At 44.0% G+C, this 25,142-nt stretch overlaps 1 protein-coding gene across 4 annotated transcripts in view; it reads left to right on the top strand.

Annotated features, from left to right (window-relative positions):
- Positions 1 to 24,560, top strand: part of ALX4 (ALX homeobox 4) — a 114,936-nt gene extending 90,376 nt beyond the window's left edge. For 2 of the 4 annotated variants that reach the window (XM_077322242.1, XM_077322243.1), the window contains 2 exons: positions 15,249 to 15,377; positions 18,598 to 20,109. In XM_077322242.1, coding sequence (XP_077178357.1) covers positions 15,249 to 15,377; positions 18,598 to 18,921 — 453 coding nt within the window. In that variant the 3' untranslated portion in view covers positions 18,922 to 20,109. Of the gene's footprint in view, positions 1 to 15,248; positions 15,378 to 18,597 lie in introns of all 4 variants that reach the window. The other 2 variants (XM_077322240.1, XM_077322241.1) reach the window with 2 other exon arrangements.
- Positions 24,561 to 25,142: the final 582 nt, after the last annotated feature.

Here is a 25,142-nt window from a genome sequence, read left to right as displayed (position 1 = left end):
AAGATCTGAAATTTCTAAATTTTGGGTGGAACAGAAAGTCTCCAGGTATTTCCCAACCCAGGTCTGGCAACCTCAATCAGATTACTACCTGGGAATAAGCAATGTCTTTTGCTGCTGCTGCTGCTGCTGCTGCTAGGATTCATTTGGTAAACACAACAACCAGTGGCAAATGGTGCTGTCATCAGCACAATCTACAACTGATCTACTAAAACAAAACTACTAACTCAAAGGCACCTACTGATGTCAACATGCTTTATCAGAGGCTAGGTGCCTGTGAACTTGTTTCGCCCATCAGGCCAGTGTTAATCTGTGAAATGTGGGAAGGACCATACTGGCATAGTGCTTAAGAGCGGCCACTAATCTAGAGAGCCAGTTTGGTGTAGTGGTTACGAGTGTGGACTTCTAATCTGGCATGCTGGGTTTGATTCTGCACTCCCCCACATGCAGCCAGCTGGGTGACCTTGGGCTCGCCACAGCACTGATAAAACTGTTCTGACCAACCAGTGATATCAGCCTTACCTACCTCACTGGGTGTCTGTTGTGGGGAGGGGAAAGGGAAGGTGACTGTAAGCCTCTTTGAGCCTCCTTCAGGTAGTGAAAAGCGGCATATAAGAACCAAATCTTCTTCTTCTTCTTCTTCTTCTTCTTCTTCTTCTTCTTCTTCTTCTTCTTCTTCTTCTTCTTCTTCTTCTTCTTCTTCTTCTTCTTCTTCTTCTTCTTCTTCTTCTTCTTCTTCTTCTTCTTCTTCTTCTTCTTCTTCTTCTTCTTCTTCTTCTTCTTCTTCTTCTTCTTCTTCTTCTTCTTCTTCTTCTTCTTCTTCTTCTGGAGAGCCCAGATTCAAAACAGCCTGGTTTCTCTAATCCGAATCTTGAAATATTGAGCGTTAAAAGCACTCTAAGATATCGCACAATAAAGGTAGGGTCACTCTGGATCAATCCTTGCTGTAGAAGGAAATTTTAAATCGCCACAAATCCAAATGGATTTGTGTAGAGGGCAGGGACTGAATCGATCTGGGGTTGGAATAAAAGCTCCGTACAGTTTACACCCTTGTCTTTGTCTATCCTAAATGTGACATAGCAGACTAGCAGACATAGACTAGGCAATGGTGTACTTGAACTAGATATAGCACTGATGCAAGCCTGCTCTGCAAAAGGAGGGTCAGAGGCCAGCTTGTAAGCCCTAGCACATACTAGGTGGGGTGTGCCTGGAAAGGACAGGGTTTTAAGATGGGGAGGCCCTCAGCAGGGTATAATGTCATAGAGTCCAGCATCAAAAGTTGTCATTTTCTCCAGGGAAATTGATTCCCTTTGCCTGGAGATCAGTTATCATCCCAGGAGATCTCCAGCCCCCATCTGGCAAGACAGGTTTGATTCCCCGCTCCTCCACATGCAGCCAGTTGGGTGATCTTGGACTCACCACAGCACTGATAAAGCTGTTCTGACCGAGCAGTGATATCAGGGCTCTCTCAGCCACACCCATCTTACAGCGAGTCTGTTGTGGGGAGAGGGAAGGATTATAAGCCACAATGAGACTCCTCTGGGTAGTGAAAAACTGAGTATAAAAACCAACCTTCTTCATCATCATCCCATGCTGCATGGTAGGGCTTAGAATACTTTGGCTTAAGGCCTTGTCTATCCCCTGGAGTAGCGATCCCCAACTTGTGGGCCGCGGACCCACTAATTGGAGGTGGGCCCCGAAGGACGCCTTCTCCCCCCCCCCAGCCCTTTACAACACACTTCATTGTTGTAGCGTGTCTGTATCTTATTTTGAAGGGATGTTTAAACATTACCATAGCGATCAGAGAGTGTTAGGGCAGTGGTTGAGAGTAGAGGAGTAAACTACCCCCCCACCGGGCCTCAGTAAAAGGCGTTGAGTGGTCCCCGGCGTTGAGTGGTCCCCGGTGATAAAAAGGTTGGGGACCACTGCCCTGGAGGGATTGGTAAGAAGTCACCCAGCATGCTTATCTCCCTTTAGGGTATCTGACATTATCTGAGAATGTCAACATCAAAACTCCAACCTCTTGCTAAACTTGTAAAACCAAACAAAACACCTGAACCCCCCCCCCCACACACACACACACCAAACAGGTTTGTTTATAACTGGTAGGAATTCTGGCATCAGTATCCTTCTGGTTGTCTCTCTGGCCCTCTGCACAGCACATCCGATCCAGTGTTTGGGTATTTGTGCAGTAATCCTGAGAGGTATAGGGCCCTGGAGACAATTAGGAGCTGTAGGAAGGATTTGCCTAGGGTAAGAACTGAAATACCTCATCTATACTGTCATGTATAGGATCTGTGAATCAGAATGATGACTCCTAAAGTAATGGCTCATTTGAAAATATGAAACCATATTTTTATTCCCTATCCAGTGAGCGAATTCAAAGACCTGGGTCAGACTTCATTCCTCTGTGAATATAAAACCGCCTTCGATATTCGGTTATACACACAATCTTACCTTCGGAAATGGTCTGTCGAGATTTCTGCTGGCTAGAGGGCATGCCAGGATATTCTGGAATTGTCATGGAGTGCACCACATGCATATGAAAGAGGACTGCAGCGAATGTTTTGTATTGACAGAAAGAAATGTGTTTGCCATGTATTAGGGGATGGATACATGTGCATAACACATGTTTTGTTTGCAACGTACGGCACCCTCTCTACCTGCTAGCCACTCTTCTGTGCACAGCAGGGTCACCACTGTGGACTCTGCATCTGCAGATCAAAGATTTGTAGGGCTGGCCAAGCCTATGACTGGCTGCCAGCTGGGTTGCTTAAGGGAGGCAGGGAGGGCAATGCTAATGTGTGGCAAAGGAAATGCAGACTGATGAGTGTGACAGATACATTCAGACCCATCACTCATTGGGAGAAAATCTCTCACAAATGCATGCTCCTTCATCAACACTGATCTAACCCAGCCTCCCTCCCTCCCTCTGTCTCTCTCTCTCTCTTTGACCTCCTTAACTCACTTGGGATCCCTTTGAAAAGAAACCGTGCATGGAAGAGTTGTCATTCCTTGCAGAGCGCAGACCAAGGGAAAAATAACTCTCCTAACTCAAAAGTCTATAGTTGGCAGAAGCCCCTGTCACTGCTTTTCCAGCCATCGCACATAAAGGACTGAACTCCTTGCTGCTGCTGTTTGGATGAGATACAAACCATCCCCAAACCACATGGGGAGGAAATCTCCAGGTCGCTGAGTTGCTCCTTGCCAGCCTCAAGCAGACAGAGGGAAATCTCCTCTCTGAGATCAAAGTGAGATGCTGGCAAGCCTGACTCCTGCAGTTCACAAGGGAAGCCAGTCTCTAAGGATGGGGGAGGGGGAAGGGAAAAGAGCAGAGAAGAGAAAGAAATGATTGGGGGGGGGAGGGCACAGTGCAGATTCGAGGTGGGTGAAGAGAATAGCTAAAGTGATGTGATCTGATTAAAATGAAACCTCTTTGGCTTGTTGCAAAGCATCAAAACATTTACAAGCAGGTGATTAGGTAGAGATCTGATTCAATTCTGAATCCATTTTAAACCAGAGTACCTAACTGATATGTGATGTTAAACGTTCCCTGCATTTAATGGGATGGCAGAATACAGTTAAAGTAAATCAGGGGTGGGTGGGGGGAATACTGTTTATCAATATATGTTTTCATTTGGAATAAATGGCATTCTGAGTCTTGAACAGCTTACTTAATAAAGAAAAAAAAATTATATCAAGATTTGTTTATTAACTGCAAAGGCCAGAGCAGCCAACAAAAACACACCCCACAGAAGACATAAATAATAAGCCATAAAAATATGATAACAAGCAAGATGTAACCAGCTACCACAATCAGATTGCATCTGGTTGTGATTTTGTTTAATTACCATTGGTTATGCTTCTTTTCAAGAGCCTCTTGTGGTGCAGGGTGGTAAGGCAGCCGACATGCTGACTGAAGCTCTGACCATGAGGCTGGGAGTTCAATCCCAGCAGCCGGCTCAAGGTTGACTCAGCCTTCCATCCTTCCGAGGTTGGTAAAATGAGTACCCAGCTTGCTGGGGGGTAAACGGTAATGAGACTGGGGAAGGCACTGGCAAAGCACCCCATATTGAGTCTGCCATGAAAACGCTAGAGGGTGTCACCCCAAGGGTCAGACATGACCCGGTGCTTGCACAGCTGATACCTTTACCTTTATGCTTCTTTTGGCCAAAGCTAGTACTCACATTTGCTGATACCCTATATGAGGAGACCAATGTTTTCTTGAACATTAAGATCCTTCAAACAAACCAAAAATTGAGTGACAAATACAGAGTGAGCCTACTGTGCTGGAATTTATTGATGTTTTTTTGGGGGTACTAATGGTCATTTTAGGGATTTTTTCCCATAGAAACTGAGATTGAAATGGGTTAGATATGCCAGGACTCACTGTTGATTTCTTGTGACTGAATTTTGTTTGATTATTATTATTATTATTATTAGTAGTAGTAGTAGTAGTAGTAGTAGTAGTAGTAGTAGTATATAACATTAGTTCACCTTTGTCACTGGGATTCAAGGGAAATTGCCAGATAAAACACTTTTCAATCAATCATAAATGGATATGTTGTATTCTTGCTTTCAATACGTGCTTGTTCCATTTTCCAAAGCGAACAGTCCTGTACTTAGCCCCAGTTGGGAGCTATGTGTGATATCTTCACTGTCCCATTTGTGCCTGTGATAAATGCCTTCATAAAGGTTACAAGTAGCTGAGTGGTCCAAAGCAAAATCCAAACCAAAAACCAAGCTATACTTTTTCTTATGTCAGCCAACATGACAACTTGTACAGTGTTCTATGTCATTTTGGTTGTTCCTAAGAAAAGGTATCACTTGACTTTTGAAGTATGCTTTCGATAGGTTTTTAGTTACAGAAGGTCATATCACAACAGCCCTTTCCACAGCTCTTCCATTCCTGGCTACTTTTCAGTTAAAACACGCAAACAAAAAAGACTATTGGGAGAAAAGTAACATGGAAGGAGCTATATGTGACCATCTGGTTTTGCCCTTTGTTGTTGGTATTAAGTCAAGAGAGAACTGGTGCCTTTATTTTGGAGACCTTAGGAAACTTAAGCTTATTGTGTGTGCTCTGTTCTTTTAAGCAGGAAAATTAGTATAGATCTTGTTAAAGGTGAAGTTGAATTTTGAGCCGTGGAATTATTTCAGTTTTGTTTGGATGTCAGAGGCATAGCCCAGCAGTTATTAAGATTTGGGATTACAGCAGGCTTTTGCAGGTCCTTGGAGGATTCCCTGAAATCTGATCAGTGGCTTCTTGGCTATTCTATCTCACCAATATATGGTGAGATAGAATAGCTAAGCTTTAAAGCTTAGCTTTGTTAGGAATCTGTAGTGACTCCCTAAAGATCCAGCTGCAGTGAGGCTCACCAGGTGGCTTTGGATTAAATCACCATCTCTTCCCCAGAGCTACACCGGCCTTCTTCACATATTCCCACACAGAAAATATTTTAGTGTGAAATTGTTCACGTAGATTGTACTGTATGATGATCCCATATATGGGTTTCTCACAACTGCATGCTGGGAAACTGTCACTGAAACAGTGAAACTATGTATGCATAATTTTTTGTTCCCATTTACCTATCTGCTATTGCCTCTCTCCAGGACCCTTCTTAGAATCTTTGTTATTCCCGTATCATCATCCTCTAGGAGCTCCAAATTTCATTCTGCATTCTCTTCCGGTTCTCTGTCTCTGCAGCACCTGACATCTATGCTGCTGATTTCATCAGTGTGATAAAAATGCCTCTTAAAAATTCACCTCAAACTCATTCCCAGCCTTTGCCTTCCACTCATTGAGTGCAGTCTCTACAAGAAGGGGTAATCAGAAAGTAGACTTCAGTCTACCAGTGGACCACTCACCTAGTTCCAGTAGGGACCTTGTACATCCTGTGGTTCTTGGAAAAAACTCTAGACTATCTTAGATGGATCTTTGTTCTTAGGTAAGCGTGCATACTATTAGAATCACTTAACGCCGATAAGTTATGCCTACCTGGCATTGTGCAGTGTAGTGATTAGAGCGTTGGAATGGAACTAGAGCTACCTAGGCTCAGATCGCCAGTCACATTGTGCCAGGATTGTTGTGGGAAGTAAAGGGGGAAAAGGAGACCATGGCCCATTCCACACATATTGGATAATGCACTTTCAATGTGTTTTTGCAGCTGAATTTTCATGTGCATTATCCACTGTGGGCCTATATGTCCTGCTCTGAGCTCTGTAGAGCAGTGGTCCCCAACCTGCGGGCCGTGGCCCGGTGCCGGGCCGTGGCTCCCTCTCCGAAGGACATGGCGCGCGAAGGACATGGCGCCGGGCCGTGGCTCCCTCTCCCCGCCCCCCCCCCGCAGTAAAAAACTTCCCAGGCCGCAAGCTTGCAGCCCGGGAAGCTTCTTACTGCGGGAGGGCGGGGAGAGGGAATCAGGGCCAGGCCGCGCATCGTGCGGCTACGGCCCGATGCACGGGCGTGGCCCGATGCACGGGCGTGGCCCGTGGGTGTGGTCCACATGGGGCGGGCGCGGCCCGCGGGTGTGGTCCACATGGGGCGGGCGCGGCCCGCGGGCGCGGCCCGATGCGCGGGCGCGGCCCGCGGGTGTGGTCCGCGCGGGCGCAGCCCGATGTCCTGCCGGTCCCCAGCCTCAGAAAGGTTGGGGACCACTGCTGTAGAGGAACAGTACAATACAAATGCAGTAGACAGGCAAAATTCTGTCTTGAACATTAAGAAATGGCCATTGTCTTCTATTGGCCATTTCTAAAATTGCATAATTTTTGTCATAATAATAGTTCTTGTTGCAATGTATGTAGCTCCTAAATATTACTGCATGTTATTCCTTCCTGTGTAGGAATTCATAATAATAATAATAACCACCACAAGAACTTTATTTTTATAGCCTGCCCATACCGGTTGGCTTAGGCGGGTATGTGTGAAAAGTCACTAAAGGTTGCTGTGAGGCTACAGATCTACCCTTCATGTCAAACTCGGATGCTCTTGAGATTCTTGAGTTCATGTCTCTCTCTCCTTCTGTGTGTGCATGAGTATAAATTTTATATATTAAAAATATTTGTACCTCACTTTCCCTCAAATGGGGGCTCCAACCAGCTTTCAAAAAGAGTAGCTACAAAACATCACCTAACTAGCACAACTTTAGTTTTAAATGCATCTAAGACCTTTATTCTTTTCATTGCAACATATTAACTTGAGCTCTTTTCTATGAATTTTTGATAGTCATGTTTTGTGGGGCAACTGCTGTAGAAGGCTATACTTGCTGTGGGAGACCATTTCTGCACTGTGTTATAAGACTTTTGCTAAATTGCATTTGGCTTCATTTGAGTGTCAACCACTTCTCAAGTAGTGATGAGTGAAGCTTCACAACTCCTCAGGGAGATCCGGAATCAGGAAACAGAAGACAGTAAAGTGTCCTTAAACCAGACTGTTCCCTGTATATTTCCTTGTGCTAGCCACATATATCTTACTGACAAGCTTGTTAAATTAGCACTTTAAAAAAGGCTGTTATACTTTGTGATAGTGGTGGTAGTAGAGCATTCCTAATCTAGCTCAGACTACATCTCTTCAGGGGATAAATTTATTCTACATGTGTGATGTGATATTAGAATAAACTTCAGCCAAATTTTCTGTTAAGGAATCCTAGCCAAACAACACTAGTTTAATGGGAGAAGTAGATCTCGGTATAAATAGCATAGAAGAAGAAGAAGAGTTGATTCTTATATGCCTTTTTCTCTACCAGAAAGAGGCTCACAGATACCCTGTGAGGTGAGGCTGAGAGAGCCCTGATATTACTGCTCAGTCAGAACAGCTTTATCAGTGCTGTGGCAAGCCTAAGGTCACCCAGCTGGCTGCGTGTGGGGGAGCGTAGATTCAAACCCGGCTTGCCAGATTAGAAGTTGGCACTCCTAACCACTATACCAAGCTGGCTCTCCAGTGATCTCTCACAATGATCCAAGTCTCTGGATAATGTCACCAAGTAATTTCAATTCTTGAAAGTATTTCCTAGTTTCCAGTTTGCATTATCCGGCTTGCCCTGGTTAACCTTCAGTATCTTGGCACCCTAGAATGAAAAATGGTTAAAATACTGCCTTGATATCACTCTGGCAACCTCGCAGCACCAGATCCCACAGCAAAGATAAAGAAAGACATTGTTTAACAGGAGTCATGACACTGAATCTTAGGTATTAGCAGATGAATGTCAGACTGACAGTGCAGTCCTGAACCAGGGCAATTCTGCACATTGAAAAATATAGTGTTACACCAGCAAAATGGCGTAACATGAAAAAATAATGTGCCTCCTGCCATTCCTCACCTGGCTCTCTGCTGCCTTCTCGCACTTCTTAGCATGTCACATGCCTGCTTGAAATGGTGGAAGAGAGCAACACACTTTACACGTGACTCTCCTTCGCCTGATAATCAAGCCAGGCAGCCAATCACCTTTTTCCATGTTTTAAAGGTCCCACGGTGCCAGCTATTTTTTTTAAGTAAAACTTCTCCATTGAGATGCTGATGCATCTAATTATAGATGCATAGCTTTTTTTAATGCCACCCTTTTGGAATCATGAGCCTTGAATCTTTAAAAAATTAATCTCGGGCTCAATTTTTTTGCGGGGGGGGACTTTAGAGAGGCATGCTTTGTGTTTTAATTGGGAGGGATTTTTTTTTGCTTTGCCTGAATGATTTAACATCTATTAGTTGCTCCAGGCAGTTAAAAAAAAGACGTCCCCAGGAAAAGGAGGTGGGTGTGAGGGCAGGAACTGGAGGCGGAGATAGCACTGCTTCAGCTCCACACATTTCCTTGGTATGTGGCTTGCTGGTTGCTCTCCTCTGGCTAGCACTGCACAGTTTGGGGAATCCACTTTATGCGATTCCCCAGGTAGCGTTTTAAAAATGGAGGATGTAGCTACCGGTTTGCTGCTTGGATACTGGATGTTGGCAATTTAATGCAAAATGCCAGAAATATGGCATCTGCAGAAGGTAAGCATTACACTTTATTTATCAGGTGTTGAATGCCCCCCAGATTTTCACCCTTTTAATTTCACAAGTTTAAATGGATACAGCTCTGTTTCAGGTTGCACTGCAAAGTGCTTCAGCCAGAGTGCGCCAGAGAATAGTTTCAGTTCCATGCCTCCAACTGGACAATTTTTCCTGGCCTCAGTCATCCCTTTAACCAAGGTTCCCATTTATGGCAGGATATCTCCCTCCCTTGCAACCACTGTCTACTGCTACTGCCTGGTTAAATGGTTTGTGGAGAGGTACAATCTGCGTCCCTAATACAACTTCTGGTGAGACTGAAAACTGATGTCATCATGTTGGGTGACTCATCTATCATCTGCCTAAAACTCTATGGTTAAGCCATATGTAAACCCATAGAATTTGGAGTAAATGCTAGAGCATTCCCCTCAAGGCATTGACATAACTTCCATGTCATGATGGAAGTTGTGTTATTGTGCCAGAGATGCTGATTGTCCCCTACCCACCCTACCTTTAAATTCCTGCCTCCCCCATCACCCACTAATTGCTGGGTTATTCCTAGCAACTTGACTCAAGGGTCTTCAAATGCCTTGCCAACATGTCACATTGCTCCTCTGCTGAGATGATCTGATTTGCACAGGTTTCCTTTCCACAGAATTCACTCATTTTACACTTGATCCTGGTTTGAAAAGTCATGTTGGGAAGATTTATTTCATCCACCAATGCAAGTGGTGATGACCCTGAAGGAAAACTAGCTCTCAGATTTTGGACTGGTACTTTCTCTCTGCAAGTTAGAGTTGCTGGGGAAAATTCCCCTTCTTTTGTGAATGCCATGGACTTCAAAGCACTGACTGAAATGTATTTTACAGCAATCAACTAACAAGAGGGACAGAACTATGGTTCTAGACTTTCATAAGCATTAGGAACTCTCCACTAAAACTCTTTCAGAGTAGCTGAGCTGTCAGGACTAACAGCTGCCTGGGTCACCACGGAAAACACAAACCAGAAACAGAGTCACAGCTGGTTCTTTTCATTATCTGGTGCCATAGCAACTGGCAACTATATAGATTGTTTAGCACCCTTTAAAGTGCATCTTGATTTATATGGTTTCCTTGATCCTTTACCCACCTGTCAACTGGGGTTGTCACCTTACTTGACTGTCATGGCCCTGCTGCCTCTAACAGCTGTATAAAAAGCTGAAATTCAACAAGAAAAGCTGTAAGCATGCTTTTGAGTTGGGAAAGGCTCTACCTTTTGAATTTCTCTTACCTGTCATGCAACTGATAAAGGCACAAGATCTGGCCTGACAAACAAGTATGGCAAACCTATATACATACTCTTTCTCATTTAAAAAGAGAATGACCTGCTTTGTTTGCACCCAATAGTTATTTTTACATCTTTGAATGTATACTGGTATCATGGTCAGAGAAACAGACAAAGAACACAACAACTGGGACACTGGTGGGAGATTCAGAAAAGATTTGAGACAGATGTGAAAAGTGGAAAATCATCTTTAAAGTTAATCTTTTGTATGTATTTAAATAAAAATACCTTAGTTTTCTTATTTATATTTATACCTTAGTTTTCTTCACAGTGTGGACTATTAAGTCTGCAGTTTCAGGAATCACAGACTCCAAGTCTTCAGGACAGCTCTTTTTATTTAGCAACTCCAGCAACAAACTCCAAATACTGCACAGAGAAAAAAAGGCAAACATGCATTTTTATACCTTTTAGGCAGCCAGCTGCTGCTTCTGATTGGCTCTAAGCAGAGCAATCCAATTGGCCCTAAACAGAGCAATCCGACCCTAAGCAGAGTGACCAGGTTCCCTTGATTGGTTAGTTCCTTGGCTGGCAGAAACCCTCATTTGCATCAGTGGCCAAATGCCCACAGACATAACATGGACACAAAGTGGCTTCCAACAAAGTTCTTGCTTCTTCAATTTTATCCTCACAAGCCCCCTGTGAAATGAGTTAGGCGGAGAAAAATGTTTGACCCAAGATCACCTAGGCCCATTAGGCACGGCTGCCGAAACGGCGATTTCGGGGCACATGGAAAACGCGGAGGGGGAAGACACAAAGCACACCAGTTATGCACGGGACAGGGCGCAACGGCGGCAAAACCCAGAGTAACCGATTATGCACGCAGCGATCCCGGCACCGCTTCTGGTTGTGCCCCGGTCACCCGGAAGCTGCGCTTTCTTCCGCATTTCGCGAACGCGGCTTTTTTGGTGGCATGCACCGAAGCTGCGGCCGGTTGCAGCAGGCACCATGAGTTATCGGTGATTTTAGACGCCGCCATTCCACCCCGAATGTGCATTATTCCCCCCCGTGCACAATGGGTCCTAGTAAACATTAATGTCAGAGGAAGGGATTCAAATCCTGATCCTAGTCTGACACTAACCCTGTAGGCTTTCAGAAGAGCTATCCGGTATGGAAGTGACAGCAGCACAATGACACTGTAATAATTTCAGCCATGCTAGCATCTAAATATGACACAAACTGCTGGTTTCGAGTCCTTAGTGAACTCCCCCTGTGATTGCTAGTTTAGTGACAGAACACCTGCTATCCAGGTCTCTAGGAACTCCAGGTAAATGGCTCTCAGGATTTGGAGAGACCTTTGCTTGAGATCTTAGAGAGTCTACACTTTCAGTCAGGAAAAATAAAATGGGCTAGACCAAGAGCCTGTTTCAGGCCATTACCACAAATGGCAGAGGCAGGGTGAGCAGCTGGCAGCCTCCCTAGGAACAAGCACACATTCAGAGCATCACTGTTCCTTACCCCTCTAGCACTGCTCTGCTGTCTTCTCCTTGGCTCAGTGAGCTAGAGGGAAATTCGCCAGACACAGGGGAGATAGAGTGTGTATGTTATGCTTTGGACCTGACGTGACACAGTTTGGCCATTAATGGGTTAGGTTATAAGAATCAGGACTTGGGCCTTCTGTACCTCATAGGAACTGCGCCAACGGAATATGAGTCAAGAGCAAACTGAAGCAACCCAAAAAGAAATGAAAATAAGATGAGGGGACACAAGGAGGCAGAAGATAGGTGCCAGCTGAATATCTTTGCCAGATTACCCACAGAGAATCCATGGCCCTTTTAAACAAGCAGAGACAGTGATTAATCCACCACTCTCCTTTTCAAAATGCTGTAGCACTTTTTCCCTATAGCAAGCAGGGGAGGGAAAAATAAGAGAGTCTGGTGAGATTCAGGGCAGGAAACATTGTGCTCCCCCCCCCCAAGAGAGAGAGAGAGAGACTCCTCCCCTAGAACATTTCAAGGCAGACTATTTCTGGTTGCATTCCATAGCTGAATTACATCTCCTAAAATGAGGTCCTCATTGGTTTTCTACTGAGTGAGTCATTCTCACTAGTTCTTAGATAAAATAGCATACCTATATTTTTCATCTGGGGCTGCGGCTATAGTCTTAATCCTATAAGAGCCAAGTCAATACCAGGAATCTCCATCTTGGCAAGGTGTTGTTCCCTTCTGTTCATGGAGACTGGAGTCTGTCCAAAGAAAATGTGTGTCTGGTTTGCTGGATTCATTGTAAAAGTTAGTATTGATTTTGCCTGAGCGGTTATCGCAGCTTCCTTTAGGCAATTATTTTCAAATCTCTACATAACAGTGCTCACTCTATATACAGCTTTGAATATGTTTACCTGTGAGTCCTCTGGGGTGGATCACTATTAGCATGGCTCTTTTATAGAAGGAGGCAGCAGAAGAGCAAGGGTTGGAGGAGGTACCTTAAGACTGTGGTTTTCAAACTGTCTACCTTCAGGGAACTTTCCCCAGATCTCCCCCTGGCCAAGAGGTTTTTGCATATGCCCTGGAATCCAGGTGCTGCATTTCTTGGCCATGTGTGAGGTCATATACTCAGTTCACAGGGCACATCAGTTATAGTAAAAGCAGCGAGGCAGATGCCTCACCTTCATTCCAGGTGAACAGAAAATGTGTTTAGTCAAGGAACAAACCTAATAATTTTCTGCAGCTTCACATTGGCCTATTATGCACGGCCACTGAAATGGCGGCATGGAGAACACGGAGGAGGAAGAAGTGAAGCAAACCACTTATACATGGGACGGAACGCAACGGCGGCAAAACCCAGAGTATCCGATTATGCACACGGCTTCTGGTTGCGCCCTGGTCCTGGGAAGCTCCACTTTCTTCCGCATCTCGCTAACGTGGCTTTTTCGGCAGCATACATTGACTCTGCACCCGGTTGCCGCATGCAGCATGTATAATTGATGATTTTAGCCGCCACCATTCCACCCCGAATGCGGACCTTCCACTCCGTGCATAATGGACCATTGTGGGGAAAGATCAGTGGTGGTGAAAGAGCAGTCTTTCATGGAAGTTTATCTGCCACTATTGATGTTCTTGAGTCTTGAACAAAGTTTGAGTCCAGGGGCACTTTTTAGACTAACAAAGTTTTTTTCATGTGCAAGCACATATACCTTGAATACAACTTTGTTCGTCTTAATGGTGCCCTTGAATTCAAACTTTATTCTGCTGCTTCAGACCAACAGGGCTATCCACCTGAATCAGTTGATGTTCTTGTTAAGGAATCCCTGAGAGCTCCCTGGCATACAACCTGAGAACCATTCCAATATCTGCAGACCCTAAGTTGCCAATCCATAGGTGTAATAACAATTCTGCCTGCAAAATGTCATTTCTGTTGGCAGAGGAGAGAGCAATTTCTCCCAATTTCTCCTCCCATTCCAGATGTCTGCTTATCCCTCAGTATTGTTGGGGGGGGGGTGAGTGGTGTTTATGATCTACACAAATAACAATGGAAGGCAAAAGAATGCTGCAGTGAGAGGGAGACACGAAGGCCTATTATGCACGGCCGCTGAAACGGCGGCATGGAGAACGCGGAGGAGAAAGAAGCGAAGCAAACCGCTTATGCACAGGACAGAACGCAACGGCGGCAAAACCCAGAGTATCCGATTATGCACACAGCTACTCTGGAGCCGCTTCTGGTTGCGTCCTGGTCCCGGGAAGCTCCACTTTCTTCCGCATCTCGCTAACGCAGCTTTTTTGGCAGCATACGTTGACTCTGCTCCCGGTTGCCACCTTCAGCATGCATAATTGGTGATTTCAGCCATTTCACCCCGAATGTGGACCTTCCACTCCGTGCATAATGGGCCAAAGTGTGACTCTGCTGTCACTACTCAGGATTCAAGCTGCAGAATCAAAAGCAAGGGAGCTGTTTGGCAATTCCAGTGAGCAGGTGGATAATACAGTGTCCTGATGTAGTGTAGTCCTTCACAACTTGGGGCTGATGTACCTGAAGGGTTCTCTGATTTGAACGGATAAGGCAAATTAGGTCAGCTCAGTAGGCTTTGATATAGCAGTTCTGTTGTGTTGCAGCTTGGCCCTGGGTGGGTTTCATTAACTGAACCCAGCCTGGAATAACAATCTTTTGGATGTGGTTTGGAAGGCATCCTCTGTCACTGTTTTTCAGGATGTGCAAGAATCTCAATGATTAGTGGCTTTGCAACCTCTCTGCAGGGATGGTTTAATTTTTAACATTGTTTTTGTTGTATACGGTTTTCTTGTGAACGTAGTGAACTGATTTTTGTAATGTGGAGATCAGCTGTAATTCTGAGAAAACTCCAGTCCCCTCCTGGAGGCTGGCTGGTGATTTGTATATATAATTAATTTTATACTTTCCTGAATATGTATGAACATAAGACTTATTTTAAAATAAATGAATAAAAATTCACACAGAAAATTGGAAGAAAGAAGCACTTCTAAACTGGGCTGGCTGCCATTTTGTTCGCTAAAGCTATGTTAAAGTTTGAATTAACTAAAAGCGTTTGATTCAGAAGCAACAATATAAATCCTGCAAATATGAATGTGTGATGCTATGGAGATAAACAAAATGTTTTCTCTTGTTGGCTCCAGAGCTACTCATGTAACGATGGTTCAGGCACCAAAATTACGGCTGTTGTTGGTTGTGCTAATGGTTGTTCACAACTTAAGTTGGAGACAGGTAATAGTTTTTTTATCAAACAAAAAGTAATTTGAGAGGGTCCTCTCTCCATGGTGAACTTACACAGTTATTGAGGCCTGCAATCACCTCTGCTCAAAACGGTTTTGCAAAATTTTGGAGTAATGCAAAAAAGAAGTAATTGTGTTGACCACAAGTAGGCCTCAAACTGCTTGCAGCTCTCTGAAGGCCTTCTTGCCGGTCCCTCTGCCAAGCCCAGTGTTCTGTTTCCTCTCCTACTTTCCCTGATGTGAATCCTCTTCTGCTTATACCTTATCAGGTGTGGTTTCAGAACCGACGGGCAAAATGGAGGAAGCGAGAGCGGTTTGGTCAAATGCAGCAGGTTCGCACTCACTTTTCCACAGCCTATGAACTGCCTTTGCTAACTCGAGCAGAGAACTATGCCCAGGTGAGTTTCTGTCACTAGCACCCCAAGAATTTCTGTCCAACTCTTTTAGTTGCTCCCCCATTAAGATATTGAGGTGTGGATGGATGTGAATGTACAGTGAATCCACAGTTTCTTTCTGTTTTGCCATAGTGACAGTTGTGTTATTCAACCCTGAATAAAGAAAGCAAATCTTTATTTACTAGAGCTGATTTTGGGAGGGTGATATAGAAATTCAATAAATGAATAAATACTCAAGGTGGCCTTTCTCTAGTCTCAAAGATTTATGGAAGTGATCAGGAGAATCTAGTGCTTAATCTCATCACTTTGTTAAGAGTACAAACATATGTATATTTGGGGAAAAGTTCTTGCTAAGCACCTGAAAGGAAAGAGAATGACACATAAAAATCTGGTGTAATGTCTTGCTGCTTTAGACTGTGTCGATAGTCTTTGCCTGCTATGTTATGGGTTAAAGATTTCCCTAGGAACTCTGGACAGCCTTTGAAGCTTATTAGGCTTTCCTGGTTCCTGGATGAGAACTTTCTTAATACAGGAAAAGTTCCCTGAAAGGCAGATGATTCACTATATCCAGTTGATGAAAAGTGCAGCTGCAGGAAAAATGTTGGCTGTACGCTGTCAATTTGTACAAGACGATAACTTGTCTAATGTGCCTGGCAGGATGGTAGACAACATGGGTGGACCAATAAGTTGATCTGATACAAGGCACTTTGGCAGAGATTATTTACAAAACAGCCCATGGTTTTCCTACACTGCCGCTTACTGCAGAGGTTCCTTTGGGCTTGTTTAGAGATATAGCAGTGGACATTAACTATGTTCCATGAATTTGTCTGACTTGCTTTTGAAATGATCTAAGCCAGTGGTCATCACCGTGTGCACTGATTAATTCAACATGTTAATTATGCCGTAGGTGAAGAACTTGTTTCTGTATCCTGAGTCTACCCCTACCCCCATCAGTTTAATTGGGTGACCCTGATTTCAATTACTGTGTGTGAGAGAGTGGGGGAAATGAGTTCACTCCTTCACATGTACATCATCTTGTTACCTCTATTATCTCCCTGACCCATTCACTCATCTCCCCTCCCCTCCAGATTGGGGGAGTGGGGCTGTAGCCCTCATGTCCGTTTAGTTTCCCCTTTCTGTGCCTTCCCCAGCTATATGATATCCTTCTTAAGACAGGGGCAATCAGAAGGGCACGCAATATTCTAAATGTGGCAGGAGCATAAATTTCTAGAATGGCATTATGATGCCTGCCGGTTTATGGCCCGTCTGCCTGTGCTTTCATCACCTCTGAATGTTGCTATCGGGCCTCCCCCACTACCTGCCAGAAAAGCATAGCTTGCCAGAGGTAAAAGGTCAGAAGTGGAGCCTGAACAAATGGTGCTGGAAGGCTGAGGAATGCAGGCCGTTCAGAGACCTGCATTTTCCTTTTTTCCATCTGGATCCTCTCTTGTTGCATTCTTTCATCTCACACTCTCCCCCCTTGACATACCTCCCCTACCTCCAAGGGGCCTCCTGCTGGCAAAGACCATTCCTCACTCTCCTTTTGCCTGCAGCATCCCTCCACAGTGTGCTTGTTGAGCCATTTCTTTCCTTGCGAGGGCTCTTTGCCCTCCTCTCTTTTGCTCAGCAGAGAGGAGGGTCACACTCTGACATTCATCTGCTAGAGCAGTATCCAGTAATGTATAGATACAGCTTGGGTGGGGGTTCGCCTTTTATTTTCTGTCATTGGCTATATGACAGACAATTCAACAGGTTGAGCTTTCTATATTAGCACCACCTTGAGTTCATCACAGGAAAAATTCAAGTTGTAAATGCTGTACATGAAGCATTTGAACTGTTGCTTCCTATGCTTGTGTTAAAGATAGAGAAACTGCTGAGGGAGAGGGTATAGTGATCATTCTCCTCATATACCCAAAGTCGCTGATCAGAATGGATGAATTAATAGCTCTAAATAGTAAGGCTCAATTCAGAGGGCTAAGAAACAAGTGTTTGTAATGAGCCTCAAACCATAACTTTGGTTTTATGTGCCCCCTAACTCTTCTTGTTGCATAGTACACCACTATGGAAGCAATTAGGAATAGTCAAAATAATTCTGCCATTGGTCTTGACATGCCTTATAGGAGAAGGAATGAGGGGATACGCAAGACTGGCAATTAACCAGGTTCATGCTCATCATAAACTCCAGTTTGTTCATGAGTTCTCAACTGAAATTGGACTAAAGGCAGAACCAATCCAGTGCGTGAACCTGGACCTAGAGATTAGAAAGTTGATATAAGGTTTGAGATTTTAAAATGGGCTTCTTGAATTATTCTCTTAATTATCCCAAATGCCTAATTGGTAACAAATATATATGTTGTCCTGGAGACAGATTGAGCTACTTAAATATCAACCAGCTTGATGTCCAATGGCTCATTTATAACCTGTAGAGTAACAAACAGATGTTTGTTGGTTCAAATGAAAATCCATCATTAAAAAAATTATTTACTTTGTTTATAGCCTGCCCTTTTCACTAGAACTCCAGGCAGATTACACAGAACAAACCAATACAATCAACACAATGGGATATTGCAATAGGATTTGACTTGTGGTAATCTGAAACCAACCAGAAATCTAAAACACAGCATGTCTCTTTATTTCTGAAATTTTGGTTGGTGGTCCTTAGTGATAACTGTTCTTTCCTCTCCAGCTTTCCACACATTTCACACATTTTCATTGTGCACATTTGTGAATGTTATCAGGCAAGATCTAGAATGAATCTTAAATCAACCGTACATTTTGACCAGTTTAGATTTTGTACTCACACTGCTGATAGAAGATGTGCAAAAGCCAACTTTAGTCTATCACCTGAAAATGCTTTACAGCAGAGTAAACTTCAAACAGGAGATGGGTTAGATTAGGAGGAAAGAGACAAATTGGAGCATGTGGCATGCTTTATGATTGCCATGGCAGTGACCTCAAGGAAGCAAGAAACTTGTAAATATATTAGAACATTAATGGCCAACAAAAGTGTCAATCAGTTGAATGGTCAGTTGCTCAGATACCCACATTGCATTGGGAATGGGTTGGCCTGACTCAATAAAGAATACTATCTGAGAGCAGGATCAGACAAACTCATGCATCCTGTTCTGGCTCATCTTTAGTGAGGTCATGCCTACACTCGGAGAACTATGAGAGAAGCCTATATGAGATAACCAATTTTTCCCTCCCCATCCCCCGCTCTTAGATCCAGAACCCATCTTGGATTGGCAACAATGGTGCTGCCTCACCTGTGCCTGCCTGTGTAGTGCCATGTGACTCGGTGCCTTCTTGCATGTCTCCCCATGCTCACCCCCACACAACAGGCGGAGTCTCCGAATTCCTGAGCGTCTCTGGTCCCAGCAGCCACGTGGGGCAGACTCACATGGGCAGCCTCTTTGGAAGCACTGGCATCAGCCCTGGCATCAATGGCTATGAGCTGAATGGGGAGCCTGACCGGAAGTCCTCCAGCATTGCAGCCCTGCGGATGAAAGCGAAGGAGCACAGTGCGGCCATATCGTGGGCAACATGACAGAACTACAGCTATTGTCCTCGAGACACTGACAAAGCAAACAGGACAGCTGAACCAATCCATCCACTCTTGGACTCCAGACAGCCAGTGCCCTCCTCAGACACTGAAATGCAGCACTTTTAGCTACCCATGGCATCATAGCATTACATATATTGCCACTCTTGGAGTGTTTTAAGCATTTGAGGGTGTGTGGGTCCTTGAGGCCATGCATGTGTAAGGAAATACTGGGAGTTTCAAATGCACCAGACAAACTTGATTTTACTGCTCATGTGGTGTGTTTCTCTTATGCTGTCATTCTTCTGCTTACTAGTGACAAAGACTCTGTTGTGTCCCTTGTCTTTTATCACACCCAACAAATATGTCTAAAACAAAAGAAATCATTTCAAATCAGAGGTTTCAGTTGGTTGTTCCACACATGCCCCATCTGAATAATATTTATGCTGATGTTTCAGGTAACAGTTCTGATGCCTAATACCTGGAAAAGGTGGTTGCCGCTACTGTGAGCTTTCTCCTTTTCCTTTAATGAACAGGCCTTTAGGTGTGCTACATAAGCAGGCAGATGTGGACCATGGGAAAAGTGGTAGGAAAAAGCTCAAGCCACATTGTCCCTTGATTCAGCCGGTATAGGTAGAAACATCAGCTGAGCAGCTGTATCATGGAAGGATCCGGTGCTGATCCAAACCTAGGTCTAGAAAGATGGTACAATCCAAAGCACTGGTAGGACAAGCCCTTGCATGAATGAATATTTCTTCCTTGCAGTATTTTCTCATACATACAGTTTTGTTTAAAGCCATTGGCATTAAATCAGCCAGGGGAGAAGTTTCCACCAGTTGAATGGGGCTTAGTAGGTTTGGCTCTTGACCTAAGTGAAAATCCAACCAGAAGACCATGGGCAAAGGCAGAGGAGGAACTATTTCTCATCTCTTCCAGCCCAGATTTCCTCTGGTGTTATATCTAACTGGAAAGAAGGCCTAGATATATGAGATAGCTATTTCATGCATAAATCTCTGGCCAATAAGGGAAAGTCTCCATGATTATTAACATAAAGGCTTTCTTCAGTTAAAGAACTAGATACCCAAGCTGTTGCTACTGGAGGAGGGGGAGACTTAGGACTCTGTATTTCTCCTTGGAACACTTCCTTCCCAAAGTCTACAGTGGGTGCCAGAGAGCTTTTTTGGGGGGTGTGGGGGTGGGGTGGGATAACAGTTAAGATGATTTCCTTCATTGGAAGTGTTTCCAGCTGAAAATGTTTTGTGGATATAGACCCACCTCTTGTCCCTCCTGTTCCTCTGAGAGATAGCAGCATCACAGGTTCCCTGTGTCCGCCTGCCTTATAGTTGGATCAAAGAAGATTTGTTCCATGTCCAATGAGATTCTGTCCAGTTCAGCTGTGCAAAAAGAAGACAGTGTTTGGGTTTTGTGGTTTCTTAAGCACAGAGCTATGTCCACAGCGGAGAGAGAAGGAACGAGGCTTTAACTACCCACCTTGTTTTAAAGAGGTGTTTATTGAAGTGGAAGCTACTGGCCTCCCTTCCTTAAGTAAGCAGCTGACAGGCAAGCTCTGAAATTCATCCAGACTCTTAGAATCATAGAGCTGGAAGGGACCTCCAGGGTCATCTAATCCAACCCCCTGCAGAATATAGGAAATTCACAACTACCAACCCATAGTGACTCCAATTCCATGCCCCCCCCTCAAAAAAAAAAGAATCTCTGTCCAGTCTGGCCTGGAGGAAATTCACCTCCCTCCCCCAAAGTGGTAATCAGCATTTCCCTGGGCATGCAAGAAAGTACCACAAGAGCCAAGCATGAACACAATACCTTCTGCCTACCCACAGCATTTCTGTGAGGTGGCTATCTAGCCTACCACCTCCCGAGGAAGCCTGTTCCACTGAGAAACTTCTCCATCAGGAACTTCTTCTGGATATTTAGCTGACAATACTTTTGAATTAATTTCATCCAATTAATTCTGGTCCTACCATATGCGGCCACAGAAAACAACTCTGCTCAATCCTCTATGTCAGGGGTAGTCAACCTGTGGTCCTCCAGATGTCAATGGACTACAATTCCCATGAGCCCCTGGCAGGGCTGGCAAATTCTGGCAGGGGCTCATGGGAATTGTAGTCCATGGACATCTGGAGGACCACAGGTTGACTACCCCTGCTCTATGTGACAGTCCTTCAAGTACTTTTCCTGATTCAACTTGGTCTCCAAACCCCTCACCATTTTCGCTGCCTTCCTCTGGATGCGCTCCAATTTGTCAACTTCCTTCTTCAATTGTGGTGCCCAAAACTGAACCCAGTTATCTAAGTGAGGTCTAATCAGAGCAGAGTACTATCACCGTGCATGATCTGGATACTATACTTCTTTTGATACAGCCCAAAATCCCATTTGCCTTTTTAGCTACTGAGTCACACTGCTAACTCATGTTCAGTGTATGGTCTACTAAGAATCTTAGATCCTTTTTGCACATACTACTGCCAAGACAGGTCTTCCCCATCCTATAATAATGCATTTGAGTTTTCCTACCTAAATGCCGAACTTTACATTTATCACTATTGAAATTCATTAATTCTAGCCATGTTTTCCAGCCTGTCAAGATCATCCTGTATCCTGATTCTGTCTTCTGCTGTGTTTGCTACCCCTCCGAGTTTAGTATCATCTGCAAATTTAATAAGCATCCCCTCTATTCCTCCCCCCTCCCCCCCCCCACGCACACACATTTTCTGGCTTGCATGTGACCTTGGAACCATTGCCATTTATATACACCCCCACCTGGAATGGGAAGGATACTTATTGGAATTCCTATAAAAGGATGAGTTCACAAATGACTGTGGCTGTCCAGCCTCCACTACACCCAGTTTCTAAAAAGCAAAACAGTGAAGGAGCTGAATGGAATGACATGTGGAGCACTCCATATCTAAGGGAGAAGAAAGGACACCACTTAGGGATGTTTGGTACCCAACCACCTTCATGCATGTGTGATTATTCCACAGGTGTACCTATATTTCTGGCCTACCTACAAGTTGCTAATATTGAAATACTATTGGGGAAAAGCATGCCTTTGCTAATGAAGAGGCTCTAGAGCATTTCTTTTATTGCAGTGTGATTTTTCTCATTGTGACAATGTCACACGCACCAAATGGACTTTTGTACAATCCCATTTTATAGTACGCATAAGCAACATGATTTTGGGTCAACTAGTCCATGTAGTATAGCAGCCTAATCTTGTCTCCCTCCAACTACAGTCCCACATGCTTCTGGGAGATGGGGGTGGTAGTGGAATAGCATGGGGGAATTAGCATAAAGTGCCCCTTTCTGTTCATGGCAATCCTCCATTGGGTCACACATTTTAAATGTTAAGGAACCAGAGTTCTGTCATTACATAAGGAACAGTGTTGGTGACACCTTAGAATGGAGGTCATCTTGCTTTAGCGTTAAATGAAAGGATAGCCTGGCAAGCTATAGCTAGATGAAAATTCTCACGCAAATGAACATTCTCATGTGTGCATAATATTATCTATACCTCCTCATTTTGTGTTTATGTTCCTAAGTGTGCTTACCTAGGAAGATATATTTTGTATGCGTGCTAGCTGTTGATTACAGCTAAAAATAACAGCTTTGGGAGCGGGGATTTCTCATGTCAGCCAGGTATCAGTGGGCGACAGACTCTATCTGGTTTGCTTCCTGGTTACAAAGCATTAGTGGTAAACACAAGAAAGATGAGATGTTCCAAAGCTAAATCAGTAGTCCACCAAATTGCTCTGTGGTTTCAATTGGGTTAAGTAGTACATAATTACTTGATTACAACAAACCCAGTCATGCTGGCTATGTACCACATGCACAAGTATGCATTAGTGTATACTTAGTACTACATATGAAGAATGGTTACAGAAACAATGTACAGAAACTATATTTGAGGTGTACTTTGTATAAGAACAGATTCTTTTGATGACATCACTTGCTGAAGTTTACTTAATAACAGATATGCATGTGAGTGATTCAGTACATATTTAGTATATGATGCAACAGAGCCTACTTCAAATGGTGTTTCAAGGTGCTCTGAGTAGTGTTCCAGTCCATGTGTCAAACCATTCACAGATTCAGCACAATATGTGCAAATCCACTTCCAAAGTCTTTTCACATTCAGGCAAAGCAAAACACAGATCAGCAGCTAAATAAGAATAGCGTCAGTTCATCCCATATTATGACTTGCACCATCATCGTACAACCCTAAGGTTGTTACTGAAGTGGTGGGAAGATGTAAGAGCACTTAAACATTACAGGGAGAGGGTGGAAAATGTAACACAGGGCTGTTTTAGTGGCAGTCATATGTTGGTCATGCCTGTTTCCAAGCTAACTTTAAACACCAACAAATGTTTGCTGTAATGCATCCTAGGCAGTAAAGTTTCTCACATTCTTTGAATAGAAGCCATTCTGCCGATAATTTTGCAATTCTGAAATGTGCTCTCCATGTCAGTCCTGCAGTCCAGCCCCCCCTCCCCCAGTACACACATGATGGGCCATGCAAACATAAAAGTGTAGATAACAAATGTTGTACAGATTATAGTGACTGTGTGCTCTGAATATGCATCCATAAATAGCCCTCCAGTGCTAATTCGAATGGCCCTACTTATCCTGCGAAACTGAAGGCTGAGCAGAGTTGTACAGTATCCTATACATCCACTTTTGGTATTTTGGGTGGCTAGTCTTCTAGCCAAGATGTTCTTCTAACCAAGATTTCACAGTATGTTGTAAAATGCTTCAAAAACATACAATGGTGGGAAAGGTAGTTTCCTGGAAACAGACCGAAAAATAATCAGTGAGACACAGCAGCTGAGAACTCTGTTTATTTGGTTGCTTTGACTGACATGGTAAAAAAGCAAACACTTGGAATTAAAAAAATTAAGCCCAAATGGGAACTGGGGCAGAGTTAGGCTGAACAGATGAAAGTCCTTTGACTGCTTTCAGCTTTACAGATGGCATTGCAGGGAACCCATCTCCCCTCCCAGGCTTAATGGCAGATTGCAGGTGAAGTTTTAGCCAGCCCTCTTTCCACCACACATAGTACTAGGACTTTTATACTACTGATGTTGAAGGACGGTTTTCAATGTATAATAATATATCGGGTTTTTTGGGGTGTGCAGTGTTTGAAAGTGAGAATGGGAGAAAGAGTGCAAAGAAAACAAACCTCAGTCCATATTATTGTTGTAAAATACTGTAACCTTGTATAAAAGCATCCCCCCCCTTTAGCTTAATGGCCGGGGCAGAATATATTAAAAATATGCAGTTAAAAGGTAAAAAATGAGAATGGAATGGGGAGGGGGAGGGAGGAACCCATCAAAATTGCCGTGTGATGTTGTGCCATACAATTTTACTGCCTATACAGATATGTATTGCAAATTCATTACATTGTAATATTAAAAAAGAACAAACCAGTTTGCATCTTGTCCCCCCCCCTTTTGTTGAAAGTAAGGTATTGTGCTTACAGCCTGTCTTCCCTGTCCAGTTTACAAGTGTCAAAGAGGTGAATTGTTTGAGTGCTATAAACAACTTAAACGGAAGAAAAAGTTCTTCCCCCACTTAGCCAAACACACCCCAAACTCTGCTTGAGGAGACCCAAATTCACATTGTAATTCTTTGCTGCAATAAAATGTCTCTTCTCTACCCCCTGAAATCTGTCTATTTTGTTCCTGACTCATGACAGATGAGATGTGATCAGAGGGGGCCTCCAAAATCTCACATTAATTGAAGCTGGCAAAAAATACTAACAGTGCCCTTTTGAACCGCTGACACAGAGCAGAGTGGATTAAACAAGGCTAGATTAACAACATGTGGCAGCTCACAGCTCCACTGCCTCTAGAGAGTCTGAGCAGCCAAGAAGCAGTGAGGGTAACATCCTGCAGGCAAACTTTGAGCCAGCCAGCATGTTGGTGAAGGTTAGACTGATGGGCGGTGAAATGAAGAGCTGGTCACAGAAGGGGGAAAGGTGGGGGGAGGCCTGACATATCATTGATGCTCTCAGGTAAACTTCTTGAAGCAATTAGGGTATGTAAAGAGTGAGCACCATGCTCTGACGCTCTAACAACTACACCACACTGGTGCGCAATCAGGTTCATCTCCCCCCTTGGCTATGTATAAACAAGGCTATTTCTATAGTCAGCTCTCCCTTGCAGGGCTGGGCATCTCTGCATACCAATCGCTACATGAGAATCTGCCTTCAA

This window comes from Paroedura picta, chromosome 2, assembly GCF_049243985.1.
Source record: "Paroedura picta isolate Pp20150507F chromosome 2, Ppicta_v3.0, whole genome shotgun sequence".
Taxonomy (NCBI): domain Eukaryota; kingdom Metazoa; phylum Chordata; class Lepidosauria; order Squamata; family Gekkonidae; genus Paroedura; species Paroedura picta.
The sequence above is the reverse complement of the archived record's forward strand: the minus strand, read 5'-3'. Positions and strand labels throughout refer to the sequence as shown.